The sequence below is a fragment of the Charadrius vociferus genome, unplaced genomic scaffold (assembly GCF_000708025.1).
Source record: "Charadrius vociferus isolate BGI_N301 unplaced genomic scaffold, ASM70802v2 scaffold223, whole genome shotgun sequence".
Classification (NCBI taxonomy): domain Eukaryota; kingdom Metazoa; phylum Chordata; class Aves; order Charadriiformes; family Charadriidae; genus Charadrius; species Charadrius vociferus.
In genome coordinates, this window is record NW_009647674.1 from 246,761 (window position 1) to 269,530 (window position 22,770).

General features: G+C 44.2%; 1 protein-coding gene across 1 annotated transcript in view; it reads left to right on the plus strand.

Annotated features, from left to right (window-relative positions):
* FANCD2 (Fanconi anemia, complementation group D2) overlaps nt 1–22,731 on the plus strand; it is a gene marked incomplete at its 3' end in the record, with an annotated part of 53,377 nt that extends 30,646 nt beyond the window's left edge. The window contains exons 26-42 of the mRNA XM_009881106.1: nt 69–167; nt 3,609–3,718; nt 5,178–5,324; nt 6,469–6,585; nt 7,443–7,571; nt 7,769–7,887; nt 9,437–9,550; nt 10,108–10,235; nt 11,630–11,729; nt 14,178–14,300; nt 15,078–15,171; nt 15,725–15,796; nt 17,318–17,356; nt 17,996–18,070; nt 19,197–19,271; nt 21,993–22,139; nt 22,657–22,731. Of these exons, the coding sequence (XP_009879408.1) occupies nt 69–167; nt 3,609–3,718; nt 5,178–5,324; nt 6,469–6,585; nt 7,443–7,571; nt 7,769–7,887; nt 9,437–9,550; nt 10,108–10,235; nt 11,630–11,729; nt 14,178–14,300; nt 15,078–15,171; nt 15,725–15,796; nt 17,318–17,356; nt 17,996–18,070; nt 19,197–19,271; nt 21,993–22,139; nt 22,657–22,731 (1,763 nt within the window). The remainder of the gene's footprint in view (nt 1–68; nt 168–3,608; nt 3,719–5,177; nt 5,325–6,468; nt 6,586–7,442; nt 7,572–7,768; nt 7,888–9,436; nt 9,551–10,107; nt 10,236–11,629; nt 11,730–14,177; nt 14,301–15,077; nt 15,172–15,724; nt 15,797–17,317; nt 17,357–17,995; nt 18,071–19,196; nt 19,272–21,992; nt 22,140–22,656) is intronic.
* Between the last annotated feature and the right edge of the window lie 39 nt (nt 22,732–22,770).

The window sequence follows — 22,770 nt, forward strand, 5'->3', positions numbered from 1 at the left end:
TGTATCTTGCCTGTATTTTGTCATTCAGGAGCTGAACTAACCCAATTTCTACGTTTTGGCTCTTTCAGCAACGCCTGGGTATGTCCCACCACCAGCTGCTTTTGATTCTGAAGCCCTGGAGGCAGTACCGTCCAGTAGTGCTGTTGGTCCAGTGAGAAAAAGGAATGGTAATGGAAGTTTAAAACATTTAAGCAAACAGATATGATGTGGGGTTTGACTGGCATATTGCACTGCAGCCATTGCACTTGTGTGTGCATAAAGCACAGAATTCTGGCAAGGTCTATCTAGCTCGAAATCTTATCTGATCAACTCCTGTTGCTGCAGAAGTGGGGATGTAAAAATATCCTACTCCAAACAGGTGTTGGATAGTCTGTCTCCTTGGGAAAGCTGATGCTTAGCATTTAACAGTGAAAATCCAGGGCTTTCATTGACTGTTTTTACCTGCCAAAGTATTTTCTGCAGCAGTAGGTTGTTCTGCCTTTGACAGGTTGGTGCAATTGCCTGGTACTGAACCTGTGGCTTGAGCTGCCTTGCAAATCCCTGACCTTTCGGTTATACCTAACTGATCTCTCAGGAACCTTGTTATGGCTCCACTGCACAAGGAAGTGCTTCCTTCATCCTTTCCCATTGCTAGTTCCCACAGAGTAGAACTTGCCTTGCAGTTTTTCAAGCTGGAATAGATTTGCTTTGTTCTTTCTGTCTCTAGTTCTACTTCTAGTTTAGATTAACCTTTCCTGAGAATGTTTGTGCCTTTGAGCCAAAATGGACTTCAAAAATTCACATTCCATTCAATGGAACAACTGGAGGAGGCCACAGATCAGAGCACCCTTTTCTCCTGTGCCAAACCCATTCTGCAGGGACCGGACCTGTCACGTGAGAGTGATTAAGGCAGAAGGAAAGTTATGACTATGTTCTGCAGACAAAAGGAGGATCCATCACTTTAGATACTTTATTTTGAAGGAGCAGAAGTAAGTGCTCAGACTAGTAAGCCCAGACCAGATCAAGAGATTCCTGAGCTTAGTTTGTCTTGCCTACAAAAAAATCAGTGAATGCTGTGACCATGGGTCACAGTCTTGAGAATGTACAGTTTTGATACCAACCTTGCTCCTCCTTTAGGTGTGCAGCATCTCATTGTGGCTGAGCCAAATTAATTTACTGCCAATAAATAGGGGAAGGCTTCTCTTTTCCTCACACTACACTCTCAGCTGCCTGATTTCCTGCCCTGTGTTACTATGTGGTAGCTATTTTGGCTATTTACTTTTTGCTAGGTTAGTTTTTTGCTGTTTTAACAAGGTGACTGCTTAACCAATGATCAGGCTTTCTGAGTCGGTGCAAGGCAAGTGTGTGTGGCTGGGAACAAGAGAAAGAAGTAGGAGGAGGAGCAGAACCATCCCTGGGCCATTAGATCAGTTCATGCACTGTCCTAAAACCTAGTCTAAGAATATTCCTCAGAGCAGAGGGAACAAAGAGCTCCTTAGGATGGACATAACATATCAAATTCACTTTCCAGTCAGATTCAGAGGGATTATTTATTTTGACATAGAAGTCTTTCTCCTGTCTGACTCTGCTCTTCCAAAGACAATGCAATAAAAGATGCAGCTTCATTGATGCTGTTTCACTTCACCTGTGGCCTGGTCGCCAGAAAGGGTCACAGAGATAAAACAGCAGAAGTCTCTGATGCTCATCAGCACAGCAGTTATAAAATGGCAGATGAAAGCGTATGCCAAACTTTGCATTTGTTGGGGATTTTCCTGAGCATTCCCTTCTCCAAGTTGCTTATGAAGTTGAATACAACCGATTATTGAAGGACTCAATGGCTGATTCCATCTGAAAATTGCACATGAAGTACTACCCTTTGCTGCTTCTCCTCTAACAAGCTTTCAGTCCAAGAAAGCACTATTCCAGTTCAGTTCCTTAATAGTTTCTGGTGTAAAACCTTGTCAAATCTTGGAAATCTAAATATCTTCTGGCTGACGGATCCCTTTTATGCACATGGCACCTGGCAGGCTAGTGGGGCAAGATTTTCCTTCACAGAAGCCCTGCTGACTTTATCCCAACAGGCTGTATGTCTGTGTGCTCAGTGATCTTATTTTTTATAATGGACAACTCTGCCATTTTCCCAGTGATGGAGGACAGACTCACTGGTCTTTAATTCCCTGGATTCCCATTAGATCCCCTTTTATTTAGAAGAATTATGTTGGCAAGCTATCAGTCTTCTGGCACTGTGACCAGCAGCTCTGAAATGTCTCATTTGCATTCCTTTGGGGACCTCGTGTGAATGTCACCTCACCCTGGTAACTTATTGGCTGACTGTTTGGTCTAATACATCCTGTGCAATTACGTGAAATCAGTGTAGTTTCTTTGATCTCTCTGCTACACAGTGTGTCAGGTCCCTACTGCCAGGTCAGAATCTCCCTGCTGTTGTCAGCAGTGAAGACTGGTGCGATTAATTCATTGTGTTTCTTGGCTGTTGGCTTAGCAGCCCTGCAAGTTCCTTCTATAGTTGTGTCTTATCTTCCTTTCCCAGGTCCTCTTCTTTTCTCAATACTGTGTTTGAGGAGGAAACGTTAAATTTTGGTTCAAGCATTTTTTAAGATGATGTCTCACTCATTTTTGCAATCACTTCATAATGTTTTGTCATCGTTTAGGCCAAATTGGCTACTGGGGACCTGGGGAACCCCAGATGGGACCAACAGATTCTCCCCTCTACCCCTCTTCAAAGAGAGAGGCAGAAGAGGAAAAAGAGACTTATGAGTTTAGGAGGAACTAAACTACTTTAATGAAATATTAATAATAAAATAAAAAAGAAATAATGAAATATATACCAAACCCTATTAAGCTCCCGAGAAGACAATCACGTCACCGGTTGGTACTGGGGCAGTCCCAGGCTGGACTCAGTGACAGATGGGAACTGGATTCCAGATCTGCATTCGGGATCAAAGGCAGTCAAACAGAGTCCTCCTCAGACATTGGCCATTGAAGGAAGAGTGCTGACCCTTTGATCCTCACCCTTTATACTGAGCATGAGGCAGATGGGATGGAATACCCCGTTGGTCAGTTTTGGGTCACCTGTCCTGTCCGCTCCTCCCTGCAGGTGGGACCTCACTACGCTTTTCTGCTTCCGACCCTCCAACCGGGCAAATAACAAAGTTGGTTGGCCTTGGGTGTTACAGCAATAAGTATAAACAAGAGCTTCTCTGCACACCATGCCTGGGCATCAACTATAAACATAGGTCTTATCACTCTGAGAGAGTGAACATTGTCTGCACAATATGCTGTTAATTTCAGTAGTTAGAGAGGCCCAGCTAAGAAGCGAAGTTACTGAACAAAATTGGTTCCATTTTACCTCAAACCATGACATGTTTAAACTACAGTAAGAATTTAAACTACAGAGATTTGCTTTAATTTCTTACTGTGATTTTCTAAAAGAGAAGCTGGTTGAGGGGGATCCCCAAACGCATTTGTTTCTTTTGGACCATGATCCTGGCTACAGATGACACACAACCTGTGCGTGCTCCATGCTTTCTTTGCTGTTTCCCTGGCTGCAAGTGCTGTCTAGCATTTAGCACAGAGTAGCCTTTGTTTCTGAAGTTGCTTTTCTCTTTAAGGAAGGAAAAAAAAGGCTGATGGCAGCAAAGCCTGCTCTGCAGATCGTTCTCAAGCAGATGACAGTTCTGAGGGAAACCAGCCTGATACTGAGCTCTCCGAGCTGGAGAAGGTAGGTGTGTACTCCTGGGCACTTGCAAGAAAGATAGACTAGGGGATATGACATAGAAGCATAAACAAAAGCTTTGAGAGAGGGATTGCTAACTTCAAAAGTTTAACACAGTCAAGTGGTTCAGTTCTGCTTTCTGTCACCTGTCTCCCATCTGAATTTTGAAAATTGTCTGCTGCAGAGGCCAGCCACTCTCCAACAGGCAGTATGGTTCAGGGCAGTGCAAATGTGCAGGATTATCAATACTGCTAGTTACTCTCTCGTTACGACTATGGAAAGTTTCTGTTTTAAGCCAGCATCCCATCTCAAATTACTGCAGTAACCCACCATTCCTAGAATCGGGTCAGAAGTTGTAAAATGAGTCTTGGAAAATACAAACTCCGGTAAGGACCATATCTGCCACTGATTCTAGTCTGCTTCAGTCACAGGTGCTCATTTTGCAAACTTACCTTGAGGTATTTGATCATTGTATTTGTGATAAGGCATCTCTAAAATTATCCATTTTCATCACATACTAAGAACTACTTCCCAAATCTATCAACAAATGAATTATTTAATTTTCTTTCTTGTTCTTTTGTACAAGCTCTTACAGTATTGTCATCGTGTCTGGAATGCAAAATCTGTGCTGGCTGAAAGAGAAAAGCCAGGGAAGTGTGCCCAGCTTCGGGGTCAGCATCCTGGGGGCTGCGATCTCATGAGCATCCCACAAGGCCCCACTTCTACTACTATTACTAATAAATATTATTCAGAGTCCATTTTATCGATTTCAGCCAGGCGAATATGCTTCTGTTTCCCTGCTATTGTACAGATATGTAACTGAGCCAGATATAACAAAGTTACTTAAGTTGCAGGGAATAAGCAAAGTCTGAAATAGTTTGGGGAAGAAATGTGTCTAATCTTTCTTACCTGACTAGAGTACTGGTCCCAGACTAGTCCTTAGATGCTGTGCCCTGCCCAGGATGACAGAATACCGAAGTCTTGTTGTTAGCCACATGTAATGTGCGTCAGCTCCCCTGATAGGGTTGTGTGGAGCGAATCTCTAAGAACTTACAGGTTGTCACCCAGAGACAACAGACCATCCCATAGTTTACCATCCTAGTATTTATGAAAGCTAAAAACATTTCCCTTCCTCTCCTGTGGTGCTTATGGGTGCTTATAGTGCTTGGTCTTTCACCAAGTCCAGAATGGGTTTCACAATGGCCCCTGATTCACAGAAAGGAAATAGCAAAGATTGTTCCAGTTTCCTAAGTATTATTTTTTTCTAGAAAATTTTTAGTGTCCAAAATGAAAATGCTTCTGATTCTGTGTGCTTCTCTCTCTACTAGCTATTGTTAATTCTTCGTAGTATTTTTTTTCAACCTAGCACAAAATATGGAAATCTGTGAAAGAAATAGCTTTATTTGAGCTAGAAGGTCTTACAGTCTTGTAGGTTGCAACCTTAATTCTGCCATTTACTTTTCAGACTGGTGCTGAGAGAGAGGCAGGAAATCCTCTGGCGCAGCTGCAGAGCTATCGCCCGTACTTCCGAGAGTTAGACCTCGAAGTGTTCACTGTACTCCACTGTGGGCTGCTGACAAAGTCTGTTTTGGACACAGAGATGCATACAGAGGTGAATGGAACAGCATAAAACCATACTGATAAGGCTTTGTGTAACTGCCTCTCTCGGAGGCCTCGGCCCTTTTTGCTCCATTAAAATGGACAGAAGATTGATGTTAAGAGGTGTTGTTGGTCCAGGACTGTGAGCTAGGTACCAGGAGGGAATTTGCCCCCAAAGAAACCAAAGTACTTCAAGGCACTGAGATAAAGAGGACTTTCCTGAGAACAGCAGACATGTAGTATAGCAACATTAAAGACAGTAGTATAAATGTTGCATAAAAGGAAAAAAGATACAGCATAACATGTATAGGCCTAATGGAATGGAAGGGGCTTTAGTATTGAACACTGCTAAGCTGTCAGATATTAAATACACTAAGAGGCGTCTTGCCTATTAAAAAGAATCTATGACATTTAAGTAAAGCCTATCTTGTAAGAGGGCAAGTCTCTCAAGGCATCTGTAGATCGGAAACTCGGCACAAACGTGGGACTGGTGTCGTGGATGTGCCCTCAGTGGGCAGGGTTCTGTTTATCATCTGGGAACTTATATAAAACTGCACTACTGTGGATGGGGACAGCAGAAGTGCTTAATTTTGTTTGCCTCTTTGTAGGCAGCTGAGTCCATCTGGAGTCTAATTTTGTTAGGCTACAGTAAGATGAGTAAAATGTGAAAAGGCCATGGCAGGCTGGAGTACAGCCTGGCCCGCTCCAAGGACAGCTGTCTCTCTGCATGCAGGTCACATGCCAAGCGGAAGGCTGTTTGACAGGTCTCTTGGGCTATGTGGCATTATTTCAAATAACTTCTTGACTGTTACTCAATTGGTGAATTTTGTGACTCTTTGGGCTTAAACCTCTTTTTATCCTTAGGAGCTTATTTTCAATGTCAATGTATACAAATCAGTTCTCTCTCAGTAGTGAAGTGTTACTGACATTGCCTCAGCTATGTTCAGAGCACCAGGTTTGCTTCACACTTTGAGTAACCAGAACCAATGCCCCATACCTGCAGTGGGGGAGACATGAAACCCTGGCATCTACCAAACAGGTCCCTGACTGAGGTTAACTAAGCCAGGAGTCACAACTGGAAATGGAGTGGGTGAACTTGAGCTTCAAGGCACTAAATTACGTTTGGGTCCTGGGATTGACAGTTCTTGTAATTGCAGGCTCGTGAAGTTGTGCAGCTGGGGCCTGCTGAACTTTGCTTCCTTCTGGACGACCTGTGCTGGAAGCTGGAACATGTGCTGACCCCAGGCTCTACAAGGAGAGTGCCCTTTCCAAAGGCAAGTACAGCAGCAGACGATGGGGCTAGACCTGGGCTGAGTCAGAGCACATCAGTAGTGTCCAGGCCTTTCCCGAGAGAAATGCTTTTCACAATTATTTTCACCTAACGGTTAAATGGAATAATTGGTCTGACGCCCAACTGTGTGTCAGAGCAGCACTTGCTCTTTCAAAAGAGACTTCTGTACCACTTCTCTCATTGAAGTGTTTGCAGCATGTGGTTCTCTGCATGTCTCAGGAAGGGGTATATAACTGAGGGAAAGCCCTACAGCCTCAAAACTCGTGACCCTTTTCCTACATCTCCCTGGGAACACTGGCTCTGCTGTTAAAGAAGCAGCTCAGGTTAGACAGGCCAGATAGCTGCCAGATCCAACAGAAGCATCTGGATACAGGTTTCCGCTTTTTCTGTAGTCTTTAGAACACCCTGAGTGCAGTGACTCCTTGCATTCTGGGCTGATGCCTTTGGAAGAAAAGTAAACATGTGTGGCCCGTTACATTAAACTATGAGAAATTCACTACAACCTGATGTGATCCATCATATTTAGTGTTTTTTCTCCTTGTCTTTCCACCTACCTTAATTCCCATGTGCAGAGACTGTTTTTCTCTCAGTGTTTGAGTAAAATGTAAAAGAGCTACACGTCACATCAGTTTTATTCTTTTCACTGGATGTTGTCTGCTTGTCTCAATTGGTGCTGGTTGTTCAGCAGAAGCCAACTTTCTTATTCCGTGACCCTTCCTGACAGAGTGTATGACATCAGGAATTGCACCGCTCAGAAGCAGTCTAAGAGGTAGCGCTTGATGCAAAGTTATTCTCGGGTAAGGCTGATTAAAATTACTTTATCTTTTGGGTTTACTGCAGGAAAGAGGCTACAAGGATATTGGCTTTTCCCACCTGTGTCAGAGATCCCCCAAGGAAGTTGCTACGTGTGTAGTCAAGCTACTAAAGCCACTGTGTAATCACATGGAGAACATGCACAACTACTTCCAGGTCAGTAGGCAGCAATTGTGACTCAAAAAACTGTCAAGTTTTGTCACCTTTAAAGGTGTTTTGGTTTTGTTTGTGGGAAAAAGAGAGTGGCTTTGTTTTCTTCAGGTTTTTTAAACATGGAATTTATGGAAATGGATTCTTGTGTCATTATCTTCCCTTAGAATAGCATTTAATGAATCATTTGTTTGATATTAAAGGCAGTTGTTATACAAAATCGGGGTGTAGAAGATGACCCAGGAGTGAACATCCAGGAGCACCAGCTGATGTCCTCTTGTTACCAACAGCTGTTACTAACTTTCCGCTCCCTGTTTGCTTGGTGAGTTTAAACAAAATAGTGTATAGTTGCCTAAACAAATATAGTCTGTTTATTGCATACTCTTGTTCCTTTTCTTTAAAGTGTTTGTGCCCAGCAAATGGCCTGTCAGCCTTGCAGAACAATGCACTGCAGTGGCTGGAGACTTAAGCACTTCATAGTTAAGTCAAGCTTCATTGCTTGATCCTGAGCTGAACTAAAACTGTAGGTGATGAGGCACTGAATTGGCTAGAATTCAATGTGGTTTTGGATCAAGACCAGTGTAAGTGGCATACTGGCACACCTAGTTGTGCAACTCCTAGGGATCTTGGAATGCCTTACCCAGTAAGTCCCTTCATCCTTTACTAAACTGTCACTGCCTGAATCCTGAGCAATGAAAGGATTTCTTTTGCCGATGGGAAAGGATGAATGTGTACTTCATTGCCAAAAAGCCTGCGCTGCTGATGCACTCGAACTGGATTCATAAATGCCAAACTCAACAAGGCGTATGCAGCCTGGATTTGACCTCTGCATCTGCTAATACATAATCCAGGATAGCATCACAGAAGTTTTTTCTGAACCGTAATTTAGATCTGTGTGCAGAAAGTGGTTTACCTTTGTACTTACAAACCAGTAGTAATTGTGTAAAATGTGTATGAGGTCTGAGGTCTGCCTCTCCTGTAGGCCACTATTGGAGCTTCAAGGATCCTGATCCACTCCTGACTATTCCCAGATTGGTCATTTTCTCATTAGCCAGTATGAATGTTGGTTGTTCCTGAGTGTACCCATCTTGTAAACCAAAGAAACTGACCACTTTGTAACCACAGGCAAGCTCAAGATCAGTTTTGCTCTTTGGTTTGGATTGAGAGTAACATAATTCTGTTTTGCTGTAGGTCAGGCAGCCATATACTGGGGCTGTCCAGCCACTTCACTCCAGCAACCAACTTACAACACCTTTTACATACATTTAGTTGAGCCTTCTTATATTACCACTTGTTAATTAACTTGTGTTCAGTCTATAGATTTAGAACGTGGAGGCATTTGAGCCTTTCCAGAATGCACACCCTCACTAAGTGATTTCACAGACACTGGTAGTTCAAAGAATTAACGAAGATGTCTACAGTTTTCCTCCCTGTTAAGCTCCTACCTGTTGTTCAAGCAGTGACCAACCACTATCACGGCACTTGCACAGCAACTGTCATTAGACATCCTCTTTTTTTCAGGTCCACATAGCATTGTTTTAGTATATATGCACCTTCACTTATGTGAAATGGCCTGTCCTCTCCTAGCCAGGTCTGCAGTCTAACTGAAAAGTTAGTATGGTGTGTGCACAGGGTTTTCCTTTCCCTGAAAAACGTAAAGGGTATATGAATTAAGTTTGCTGTCAAAATCAGTTTTCAGTTTTTTTGTGTCCCCTTATAACTTTCATATTGCAGGGTTGTTCTTGCATATCCAGCTTCTTTATTTTTCTTGCTGCAAATACATGCCCAGATATGCTTTTGCATCCGATATCTCTCTTCCTGCTAGTCTGATGATGAACTAGATTTTTATTTTTTTTTTTCTTCTCCCTCAGGAATGGTTTTTCTCAGCACGAAAATACTGACTTGCTAAGGTCAGCTCTTCAGGTGCTTGCAGAGAGGCTAAAGCCAGGAGAGACAGAGTTTCTGCTTCTTGAGGAGCTGACAAGGTAGAATCAGTATTTCTCAAGCTTGGAAAGGAGGCATTTCAAGCAGTTTTTCCCTGGTTTGTGTGGGCATTACGAGTAAATGTGTGTTTGGGAGCTCTCATAGAGACCATACCACCTTCAGAGAGCTTTGTATTGAATAGAATGGCAGTGCAGTCAAACCTAATGAAAAGGAGCTACTGGATTATAAAATATGACTTAATCTATGGATCTCATTCATTTGTATGCTATTGGAGACTAGGAGGTTTGGTAGGATTCACAGAAGGAATGAGTGTGTTCTGGATAGTTAAAATGCCTACAGGCACACTACGCAAGAGCAGCATATAAAGATGTTGCTAGACTTAGAGTGACTGGGGCTTCAGAGAAGTTTCTCAGTGACTGAATTTTTATCTGCTAGTGGTTGACTACCCCTTCTTCAGAAGGGCACTGCCAGAGACAAACTACTGGGCACGGGAGACCTTGGGTCTGAGATACGATAATCTCCCAGAAACATATAGATATAAAGGAAGTATTAGACTATTTACACTGTTTTTACCTATCCTCTTTCCTGTCATCCCCAGTGAGAGTTTTCACTACCTACTGAATTTCCAGCAGAGTGTTCCCAGCTTCCACTGTGCATTCATCTTCACTCAGCTCCTGATTGCCGTCGCTGAGAAACCAATGGCTGGCTGGAAAAAAGAGAAAATGGGTAATGTGTGAACCACCTCTAATTAGCTTTTGTGCTGTCCTTTGCCTGTAAGTTGTGGGTTCTGTCTCTGGAGTGCATCTTTTGGGGGAGAGATTTTTCCCTTTGGTATCCTAGTAGTCTCACTGGGGTCAACAGTCTTAGCCATTAATAAAAGGAATAGCAATAAATATGTTGGAACCTCTTTGGTATTTGTATTGCTGTGCTTCACTCACATGCAGGAAGGCAGCCTCCAGCTCTCTTAGTTGGTGTTTTTAAAAATCAGCGCCTCACAGCTTTTAAGAGTTCTAAGAAAAAGCCTGCTGTTGAATTTTGGTACCGGTTTAATCACTGATTACGGGGGTGATCATAGACTTAAACTGATGTAACTTCCTAGTGTAAGTAGTACAGATGTCTCAGTGTGCTGTGACAGCTCATTTCCAAACATTATGGAAATGAACTGCAAATACAGCTGTTACTTCAGGTTGGGGGGGGAAACCTGTATGTTCTTCATGCAACAAATGTTTCCAATTAAGAGAACTCTTCTCAGGGATTAGGACCTATTCTGTAAGAGGAACAGCATTCAAGCAGACAAGGCATAGACATGCTTGCAAGAAATATACAAGAAAACTATTGGTCTCAGCTTTGTCACACACTGAAATAAAGACTCCAAACACAGTCAACTCTTTCGGCCATACCTTGTCATTTTAAGACACCTCTAGTATTTGTCCTTCTCAGATCCCCATAGCCACTCAGAATTGTAAGTTCCCTACTTTGAGATTATTTTACTATTTTGAACAGTCCCACATTGGGATAACTGCCCGCTCAGTGTGGCAGGGAATAACCAGTTTTAACTAATAATTTTCTGGTTTTAAACATTTCTGCAAGAGACAGACAGGTTTGTTAGCAGTTTTGATTTAACAAATCTGTGAACTTTAAACTTGTCTGTTCACATTTATTATTATAGCGCTGTTGCCAAAAAGTCAAATCATTTATTATTGGAATTCCATTTCTAAAAATGGATGCCCTAAGGGTTGCATATTGCCCCAATTTAAAACAGTTGGCACACTGTAGGAGCTACCAAACAAATAATGCTGAATGTAAGTTTGTCGGGGAGACGTGGCCAGAGATCGATCGTGGTTCTGGTGCGAATGGGTACTTCCGGCCCGGAGCACACTGGATGTGCATATATTTTATTATCGTGATATATGTCCTTGTGGTCTTACTGCTTTTTAGGGGAAATGTATTCTGACTTAACAAAGTGCAGGCATATTGAGGGGTAGCAATATTGTGATCTTTCCAAAAGCCATTGGGACACACTGCCTTTATATGGAAGAAGGAAATTGTCTTGGATTCTGGCAGTACATGGGAAATGAAAAACATGTTTCCTACACTAAGTGATCCTTTATCTTTTACAGCTTCCCTAGCAAAGCAATTCCTCTGCCAGTCATGGGTGAAGCCCGGTGGAGACCGAGAGAAGGGCAGCCAGTTCAACAATGCGCTGCATACTCTGCTCTGGTAAGGCTCAAGCCATAGTCTCAAGCATGCTGAGACACTATTTCTAATAATTACTGTTGATGCAGAGGAATGACCCCTCTCAGTCATAACCCTCATACTTACATAGTTTGGCCTAAAGCACTGTTTCTACAGCATGGAAAGACAGTGAATGATAGGAAGAATTCCATTAGCCATGGGCCATAGAAGCATGCTTGGACCTCATGTTTGCTAGACTGTAGCTTGTATACATCAACACACCTATACATGTATGCGTGCATACATACACATGTAAGTGTGGATCTGGACCAAAGTGTCTGGTTTTGTTTTCACTAAACTGAAAGTAAATCAGCTGTCACTGAAGTCAAGGAGAGCGGGACTGAGTATTAGGTGAAATACAGTCACGGAATCACAGGATGGTGGAGGTTGGGAAGGACCTCTGGAGGCCACCTTTTTCGAACCCCCCTGCTCCAGCAGGGTGACCTAGAGCAGGCTGCTGGGGACCATGCTGGGCACAACCGTGTGAGCTTGGCTATTCAGCCAGCTTTCAGTCTACCTCGCCGTCTGCTCATCCAATCTACACTTCAACAGTTACTCTGTGTGGATCTTACAGGAGACAGTGTTGAAAGCCTTACAAGTCAGGGTAGACAATACCCACTACTCTCCCCCTCATCTACAAGCCATTGAAGGTTACCAGACCGGTCAGGCATGACTTACCCTTGGTGAATCGATGCTGACTACTCCCAATCACCTTCTTGTCCTTCATGTGCCTGGAAATGGTTTCCAGGATAGTTGTTTCACCACCTTCTCAGGGATCAAGGTGTGGCTGACTGGCCTGTAGTTCCCTGGGTCTTTCCTCCTGCCTTTGAAGACAGGAATGACATTTGGTTTCCTCCAGCCCTCAGGCACTTCTCCCAATCACCATGATCATTCAAAGGTAATCAAGAGTAACCTCACAATGACATCAGCCACCTCCCTCAGCACTCATGGGTGCATCCCATCAGGGCCTGTGGATTTATAGATGTCCAGTTTGTTTAGCTTTTCCCTAACATGATCCTGTTGCACAAAGTCTTCCTTGCTCCAGACTTTCCCCCACTCTGAGGCACAGGATCTCGGGAGGCCAGTCTTGCTAGTCTTTACTAGACTAGTCTTTACTAGTCTTACTCAGTCTTTACTGAGGTAATGAAGGCATTCAGTCCCTTAACACGTACCTCAGCCTCTTCCATGTCCTCTGTCACCAGGACCCTGCCCCATTCAGCTGCGGACCCACATTTTTCCCTAGTCGTCTTTTTGCTACTTATGTACTTAGAGGAGCCCTTCCTATTGTCCTTGGCACCCCTTGCCAGATCCAACTCCAGGAGGACTTTGGCTTTCCTAACCACATCTCTCCATGCTTTGACAGTGTTGCTGTATTCCTCCCATGTTACTTATCTCTGCTGCCACCTTCTGTATACTCCCTTTTTGTGTGTGAGTTTTGCCAGGAGCTCCTTGTTCACTCATGCAGGCCTCCTGGCATTTTTGTTTGACTTTCTGCTCTTTGGGTTGGGGTGTTCTTGAGCTTGGAGGATGCGATCCTTGAATATCAACCAGCTTTCTTGGACCCTTCTTCTCTCTAGGCCCCTGCCCCATGGCAAGAAGATCCATGAAGAGGCCAAAGTCTGCCCTCCTTAAGACCAGGGTTATGATCATTCTGTTTGTCCTGCTCCCTTCTCTCAGGATACTGAATTTACCATCTCACAGTCACTGCAGCCAAGGCTGCCTTCGACCTTCCCCAAAGAGCCCTTCCTTGTTTTAAGTTTGAGGTCCAGCAGAGCACCTCTCCTCATCAGCTCTTCTGTCATTTGTGTCAGGAAGTTCTCATTGATGCTCTCCAGGAACCTCCTGGATTGCTTATGCCCTGCTGTGTTGTCCTTCCAGGAGAGATCAAGGGATCACGGTGGTTAGTCCCCCATGAGGTCCAGGGCCTGCAAACATGGTGCTACTTCTAGCTGTCTGTAGGAGGCTTCATTTACTTGTTCCTCCTGATCCAGGTGGCCGATAGCAGACACCCACTACAATGTCACCCATAGCGGTTGGTGCTTTCATCCTTACCCATAAGCTCTCGGTTGGCTCATCACCCATCCTCAGGCAGAGGGTTGGCTCATCACCCATCCTCAGGCAGAGGGTTGGCTCATCACCCATCCTCAGGCAGAGCTCCATGCAACCCAGCCACTCTCTCACGTAAAGGGCAACTCCATCTCCTCCTCTTCCCAGCCTGTCTTTCCTAAATACAAGAATGAGGAAATATTAAATCCAGGTTTGTCACATTACTGTGACAGTTCTAAGTATTGCTTTGGATTTCCTACACTTGATTGCCTTTGGCATAAGAATGAGCTTGGCAATTTCAGGCCACGTGTTGCAGGTAGGACAGTGTTCAAAAACTTACTGTGTTATTCTGCATTTACTGATGAACTAAGCTGGTTTTGGATTTAGTGTCTACCTGGAGCATGCAGATAACATCTTGAAAGCTATAGAAGAAATCTCCAGTGTTGGTGTTTCTGAACTGATGAACTCTGCCAAAGACGGATGTTCTTCTACTTATCCTACGCTAAGCAGGTAACTATATCAGTAGAGACTTTAAATTTCATGAGGTGCATATTGGCGATTTCTGCTTTTTAGTATTTCATTTTCTTATTTTGTGGTCTATTATGGTTTCATGTTAGTACTGCTCTGGGCTACTGAGGGCATTTGTAAACATTCTTTTGGCAGTACGCAACAGCTTAGTACATGGTTGGCTTTATGTCAAGGTGGAATGGCCTTGTGCTTTAACACAATGTTGAACTTATTATTTCTGAGCCATTTTAACTGGAGAATGGACTGCTGTCTGTTGTCAGGTATGTTGCCTCTTTCTGTGCTATTGTGGTGGTATAAAGCACTCTAAAAGTCAGGCTCAGGGGCCTGGGGTGGCTGTAGGCAAACCTGGACTGGTATGCAGTGTGCAAAAGCACTCTGGGTGTGTCTGCTCCTGCCACAGGAATTCGGAATCACAGTTTACACACGGTTAGCCAAAGTTCCTGCTTTGGAACTACCAAAATCATCTTATGCTAACAGCCGCAAACCTTTTGCTGTGTGTCCTCCAGAGCTACAAAGAAGTGGGTGGTATCTATGTGTGGTTCATACTGGGGAAGTGGTAGTGACTTCCCAGGACTCTCCATCTGGGCGATGAGGCTGGGCTAGACATGCTTATGAGTCCTAGGGCCAATCTGCTGTGATTTCATGTTGAGAAGGATGCCCAGCTGGGTAACCTTCAAGTTTTCCACACTGTTCTGGGGACAAGAAGCCTATCCAGATGCTCAGAGCTGGCTTTTAGTTTTGCTCTCACTTTCTCCGCAGGCAGACATTCCCGGTTTTCTTCAGAGTAATGATGGCTCAACTAGAAAGTTCAGTGAAAAGCATCCCAGCTGGGAAACCATCAGACTCAAGTGAGGTAGGAAAATGAATGCACTGGACTTTTTGAGGGAAAGAAGACATAAGTACAGTACAATAAAGATGTATAAATTGGAAAGGAATTTACTTCTGAACTTTGTCTAGGAAATGCAGTCAGACAGCTTCACTGATCAGCCAAAATTGACATACAGGGTGACATATAAGTAGCATTCTTTTTTTTTCTGGTTTGTACCATGCCAAAAATACAGTAAATCCAGCAGAAGCTATAACCAGAAAACAGGTAGTAACTGGCAAAATACTAAGCTGTGCAGTTCGTCTGCACACCTGTGTGGGAGCACAAAATTATTTCATGACCAAGAGCTGCTCTGAAAGCAAGGAAGGGTGTTAACTCTTAGCATTTTAAGCCATGCGGGCACTGATCAGGCTGAAATTGCCATTAAGTGGTTTTGCTGTGATAAATTGGCCTGTGGTGAAGCTTTGTTCCTCTGTCTTCGACAACAGCAATGCTTTGGGTACAGCAAATGCTGAGAGAGCATCCAGCAAGGTGAGAGGAAATACAGCTCTGGGGTTATTGTCCCCTTGTATCCCATTAGGTGCAACTGGAGAAGCTGCTGCAGTGGAACATTGCGGTGCGGAATTTCCATATCCTCATTAACTTGGTCAAGGTGAGGTTCTGGTTGTTTTTCTGGCTTTACCTTCAGATTCCCAGCAAAGCCCAGTGTACCCAGGTTCACGAGCACAAGGGAAAAATGGGAAGTATGGCTGACTGGTGGAACAACCCGGAGGAGGTGGTAAATAAAGCCAGTTATAATCTGCGTGCAAGGGTTTCCATTTAGCTTTCACTTCAATACTACCTAATTCTTACAGCCTGCACATTTTACTAACATTGTTCTCACACAAATAATAAGTCTGCACAAAGACAGGATGATGTAAGGAAGTGCAGAAAAAGGACTGAACGAACGGATTCCCTAGTTAGTGTTTTGTGTCTGACAGAGTCCACTGCCAGCTGTAGAAGAGGCAGATGGGAGAAACCCTTCAGGTAGATCTGGAATAACATGACAGAAGGAAACACTCTCCTGATGTACTCAGCTGAAGGCAGGCTAATACTCTGAACAGGAAGCTTGGATTCCTGTCTAACCTGCATTTGGTGCTTAGCTGACAGCCCTCAGCTTCACTTGCTCTTATGGTAACACATGATCTTCCATTGAATCCTGCTGACAATTCATGTCATCCTATGGTGATGAACTCTAGAGGCCAGCCCTGCTGCATGAAATATTCCCTTCCATCAGTCCTGGAGTTGCTACATCCAGTGTCACTGAGTGTGATGATGTTTTGGGCAGAAGCCGATAGGTACAGGTGCACTTTTCTCCTTGCTTAAGTTGATCATCACTGTTTGCTTTTGTCATACCCGAAACGATGATTGGCAAGTCCAGCTTTTTCAAGTTCAGCTTATGAGCTCTGGTGAATTGCACTAGATTCTTCTATACAGCAGAGTTCACCGGAGCCCTATCTGTGCTCCAGGTACCTTTTGAGAGCATAAAGGGCAGAGCTGGACCAGCTGGTGTTTTGTTTTGCAATCCAAAGCAGCACCAGGGTGCCTTCACAGCTCTCACTCACATCTGTGTGCTATGCCAGTTAAAACATCTGCTAATTAGTTACAGAATTGGTGAGTGGCAAAAATATATATGCCATTGTGTACCAGAAAAAAGCCTTCAAGAGAGCTGAGACCATCTGTTCTGTTTCTTTGTTTGCTGTTGGACCACAGCTGTGTGCGGCCTGTGCAGTGACACCTGGTGTCTTTTGCCAGCTGGCACCGTTAATGTAATAGTTTCATTATTTCCCCAAAAATACATTGTTTTGCTTTGTCCGTTATGTGGTTACTAGCCCCTCAGCTGGACTTGGGTCCCAAATTATTAAAAACTTCAGACTTGCTGAGATAATTTTGTGCCATTTGCAAAAGGTGCACCTTAGATCACCAGACAGCCATCCTGCCAAGTACTGGTCTGACAGCCATAACGTTTCACGCTCTTATGTAGTGTTCCCTGTTGAAACTTGAGAATGGATGTTGCCTGAGAACAGGTTTCACACTTTAATGAAGGGTGATTTTTAATTGGCTGCTGTGCTTACATTGCTTCCTTTAGACTTGTGGACTGATCTGGCTCTCTTTTTTCCTCTTGCCCAAGTAGGTATTTGACAGCAGGCCTGTTCTCAGCATCTGCCTGAAGGTAAGCAAGAATTCAAAATAACTGAAGAGAGCAGTTTAAGTACCAGCTTTCTTGAATGATTGCCTCCAGTGGAGTAGAGTGGTTACTGGATTCTCCGGAAGAAGCAGATATGGTTTCTTATACATTTAACTGTCTTCCACTAATCCCCATGCATATGCATTGTATACAAATTACTGCAATTGGCATTACTGACTTTAGACCCTTTCCGCTCTCTCCTTTCCCCATGGTACTCCAAATGAGAGGAGACACCACAGCAGACAGGTCTCCCTTGGAGGCCAGAAAGATGATGCGTCCCTCTGCAACTGTCCCTTTTTCTGGCTTGGACTCACATATATGAATAGTGATTGTAATATTTTGTGTTTAGTTGTTTTATTCCCAGTTTGCTAGTGAATAAAACCGGGGATGTGTACAACGATAAGACCTTGTTCCCTTAGCCTCTCTTTGCAGTGATTAAACTGGGACCCTTTACTGATCCTGTATATTCCAGTACAGCCTTCACATGAATATAGTCTTTTACTAAGTGTGAACAGTAGCTGGAAGTAGCTTGGAAGAATGTATCATTATCATATCAGACTTTGTGATGGTTCTTTGAAAAGGAATTTAAATTTTCCTTCTGATATATTTATTATTCTTTCATAGTACGGCCGTCTCTTTGTAGAAGCATTTCTGAAGCTTGCCATGCCTCTCCTGGACTACAGCTTTAAAAAGCACAGGGTAAGCCTTTCGGAGACAGAACTGTCTGGTTCCCAGTCGGGAAGCATGACTGATGCTTGCTAGAAGAAGGTTCCTGTCTCTGGTCACATGTTGGCATGACACTTGTGACACTTCATGACAAATGTGTCTAGTGTCTCCAGTTGTGCTCTGCCCAGTTTACTTGCCCATCCAGTGCGCTCTCAGCAAACAGATCACTGTTACCCAACTTACCATCACTGTTCTGGTTGGATGGCTTCACTGTTGGCAAAGGAAGCCCTTTCAACCTCCATCTCCTTCAAAAGTTATTACCACAAAGGTGACACTTACAGAGTAGGAAGCTCACGTGAGCAGTCAGGTTGGTGAGGCCTTGCGGTCAAGATAGACAGTGTCATTGGTGTCTTTGCAATAACTCTCGGAGCTTTGAGCAGGACAATATGCATGAGTGAAGATGGACAGGCCAACCTTGCTGCACTACATGACAAGCAAGACCAGTTCACTTATTCCCCCTGCTTTGTTGCAAGGCAGTCCAGCTTTGACAGTCAGACTTATTCTTTGGCTTAGTCTTCACAACTTGTCTCTCTAATAGATAACTCCTTTCTACTGCGAATGTAATATCTGTTCTCATGGATGTTTGAGGGAATGAGGTTATGAAACAGATATCTAGTCATTGCCACTGGACAATAGAAAGTGCTATGTAATTTGCTCAATGAAGAGGATTGATATCCAGAGTTTGTGCTGGATGCATTTCAAATACCAGAGTCTAGCAGTATGTTTTATACTTTTCTTCTGGTTCCCCTATTTCAGAAGGTTGTACTCAAGGCAAGATGTGACAAGGTTGTCCTGATTTTAGTTGGCCCGCTTTTACTCATACACGTTCATTCCAAACTCTGATTCAAAATCAGTTTCAGTTCAAAGTGCTTGGCCTTATTGCATGGGGTAACACTTTTATTACCAGTTACTTGACTTACATGCACAGTGCCAGTCTTCTGCGGCTTCGTCCCATTCATCTGACATTTCCTGCATACGTGCATCATATATCTATCCTGTAACCCTTTGAAAGGATTGCTAGGACTAAAACTGTTTCATTACTCTTGTTTCCCTTATGGAAAAATCCTTTGAGACTGATTTGCTGGTCTACTCATTGCAGGATGATGTGCAGAGTTTGCTGAAGACCTTGCAGCTGAGTACCAGACAACTTCATCACATGTGTGGCCATTCCAAGGTAAGATAAGTTCTAATTGCAGCACAAACTCCTGTCCTAAGAATGATTTATTTCCCTTCCACTGCTTTTCCAGGGCATAGACAGGTTCTACTCACAGGCTTCCAGCAGTGTCTTGTACAAGCAAAAACTCTTGAGAGGAGGAGAAATAGCCTTGGTTAATGGCCCCAAGTATTTGATCTAGAAGTGGCCGACTTGGATGTCAGCTCAGGTTAGCACACTCTTTTTGAGGACAGATGTTCTTGCCATCTTTGGCGGCATCTGGAAGAGGGTGTTTCTGAGGACACAAGCTCAGACCTTAGAGACCTTGCTTATAGTATAGATGCCACATTGATAATACGGGAGAGAAGCTTTGTCAAAGATCAACAGCCTTGCGAGTCAGAAGAATCAGCAACAGGAGGTGGACAAGGGGAAAACCTTATTCAAAGTCCTCTCGAGGTGCCTTTCTGGCATTGTTATGTTGATACTAGGGAAGAGGGCAAAGGGAGCGGAGGAAACTGGTAACATGCAACCAGTCTGCCAGTCTCTCTGTAGGCGACTTGGAGCAGGAAGGGGAGAATTAGCACCCTGCTTACAGTGTGGAGAGCCAATGCTTGTCGCAAGAGAGAATCGCGTGGGAAAAGGTAGTTAGAAAGAATTTCGTGTGTGCTGCAGTGTTCCTGTTAGACTCCTAAGAGGTTCAAGAACACATGAAGTCCTGCTCATGTTTGAAAGTGAAATCCTCACGCTTGCTGTAAAGTCACAATTCACCTTATAAACAGGGTAACATCCCTGCAGCTTGCGATGTCTTGTTTGTCTTTGCACATGACTAGCATTTTCAAGTGCTGTTCCCATGGCCCCTGGTAGCATACAACTGCATTAGTGAACACCTGTGTTTTACCACTGCTCTTGTATCTGTTGCAATCTGATTAGGTGTCTGTGCCAAATCATTTTTGCAAGAATGAGAAGGCAGCAGCTGAATCTCGGCAGATAAATGTATGCAATGAATGCTCCATACCTGTTTGAAGAGGAGTTGTCACCAACATTTGTTAAACCAGTCCTGATTTCACTTTCATACAAAACTAGTAGATGCTCACTGACGTACCAGGCAGTGTTACCCAAGATTTGCTACTCTCCCTCAATATGTTTAAAGGGCATCACAGAGCTTCACCGATAACTTCCTAAGTGTTCGTCATTTACTCTTCCATGCCAAACCTCTCTTCTATTTGCGTATCTAATGCTGGACATAAGGACAGTTTCTGGAGACAGATTTTTGCAAATGCCACAGTACTTTGCTGAGTCTCTGAACTGCCTGCAGGCAGTTGGGCAGGTTCCAAGACCCAGGGAGCACTGTGATTGTTGATTGTGTCATTAGCCAGGTTTTACCTGATTTGGTTCTGATTACTGCTGATGACTGCTAGGTCCTGCCCGGTACACAGGCTAGAGAACAGATTGCTGTTGGTACTTAGTTACCCATTCCCCGTTGGCAGAAGAAGCAGCAAAGCAGTGTCCCTCTTCCCAGGCATGTTGAACCCTTCCAAGAAAAGAAGCTGATCTGATTTCAGAGTGTAGCTAATGAGGGCATCTTAATGCAAGAAGGTTACAAGGTATTCTCATGAAAGAGGAAAATACTTATGCACAAAATAATTGTTTATGGCTCTTGGCAGGTTTTCTGGTTTAGCAATGACTCTGTTCCATACTGCAGATCCAAGGCTAGCAGGAGGAGATGAACCTCACACAATACCTGGCGTAGCTGCCGTTCCTCGGCTGGTTTTTGCTTACAGCAACTCCATCTGTTCCCTCCTGTTCAAAAGCCAGTGCTCCTTTGGTCTGGACAAGCTGGCTTTGGAGTTTGTAGGGCGCATATATTCCATGTAGCTAGCACACAGGAATTGCATCAGACACTGAGGAAAAAAAAGATTGTCATTGCAGCGCCTTATTTAACACCTTTCTCATTCTCGCTTCTCTGTGTTTGGGAATTCAGCGATTTCCTGATGCGAAGCTCCCTGCAGTATTAGTTTGCAGCTCGTGGCTGTCAGCAAGTAGCTATCTCCCTTCCCAGGCAGGTAGTTTTGGAGTCTGGCCACTTGTGGCAGTGCTTTTTGCTTTGGACTGGAATGGTGTGATTGTCCATTGCTGACCTCCAGAGATAACTCTGCTGTTTCACCAGCAGTAGCTTGTACGCGAGTCAGACTTACCCAGACTTTATCAGCTGCACACACCACCAGCAGTGATGCAGCTTCCAGATGTTTGCGTGCAAGCAAGCTGCGGCTGCCATGAGTGAGATGGCAGCAGTGTGAGATCTGTGCATGAAGAGCTGTGCGTTGTTCTTGGAGAATACAGCAAGCAGCACCAGTAACATACTGAGATGATGCAGCAAAGGAAAAGCAGATTCTCAAAAGTATTTCCCAAGGGTCAGCAGAATGCATCTGACTTATGTAGAGCAGTTACTAGCCTCTCTCTAAGCTTTATGAGAAAAGCTGAGGCTCCTGTTTTTCTCCAGAGTGGATGTGGCTGTTTGGATTGTTGCAAGGGATCATTTCGCTGCCTTAGACAAAATGCTTATATGAATTTTATTTTTTAACAAAACCTGCAAAAGAATTTGGCCAAGAAATGACATAATCTGGACAAGCTTTGTGAGGATCATGTCCCATCCCTCCCACCTGTATAATCAATGGCTTTTTAAATAGCCAGAACGTTTAGGCAAGGATCAGTCGTAATCATGTTTTACTGCTTCGTATTTAGATTCGACAGGACATTGGACTGACCAACCACGTGCCGTTGTTGAAGAAGTCACTGGAACAATTTGTATACCGAGTGAAGGCAATGCTGGCGTTCAACCACTGCCAGGAGGCGTTCTGGGTCGGCATCCTTAAAAATCGGGATCTTCAGGTGAGAATCACTGTCCTGCCTGGGGCAGGTAAAACCTGGGAAAGGAGAACACTCATCTCGCCCAGACAACTGGTGGGTGTTGTGCATGGGTAGAGTCGATCTGACTGTATTACAGTCCTGTCCAGTGCAGCAGAAAGAAGTGGTTTATTTCCAGATTAAGGGCCTGCGTCTCTGGGGGCTTCCCTGCACCAAAGCTCTCGCCCCGAAGTGGTGGGTTTTGTTGCTTGTAATGAGTGGGCACGGGGCAGCCTTCCTCTGCGGTGCCCTGAGCAGCACCCAAAGGGAAGAGGCAAAGGTCACTCCAACAGCTCTTCACACACGCTCCTGTCTGGCTTTAGCGGGAGCCAATTCTGGCCGTTTTCTTAATCTTTCACAGTGGAAGCAGGACAGCTGTAACAAACCCAGCTTTTTACTCAAAAGCTTTTTATTCCAGATGGTAACAAAACGCTGCTTTCTTCCGCTCCATCCTAGCACGCCTCTCCCACGCTCACTACGCGTCTTTTTGCGTTCAACTTAGGGAGAAGAAATACTGTCTCAGGCCTCTGAGGAGAGGGGCTCGGATGAGGAGGACTCCGCAGAAAGTCCCGCCGAGGTACCGGTGCGCGGGCGGCCCCGCGCGGCTCGGGGGAAG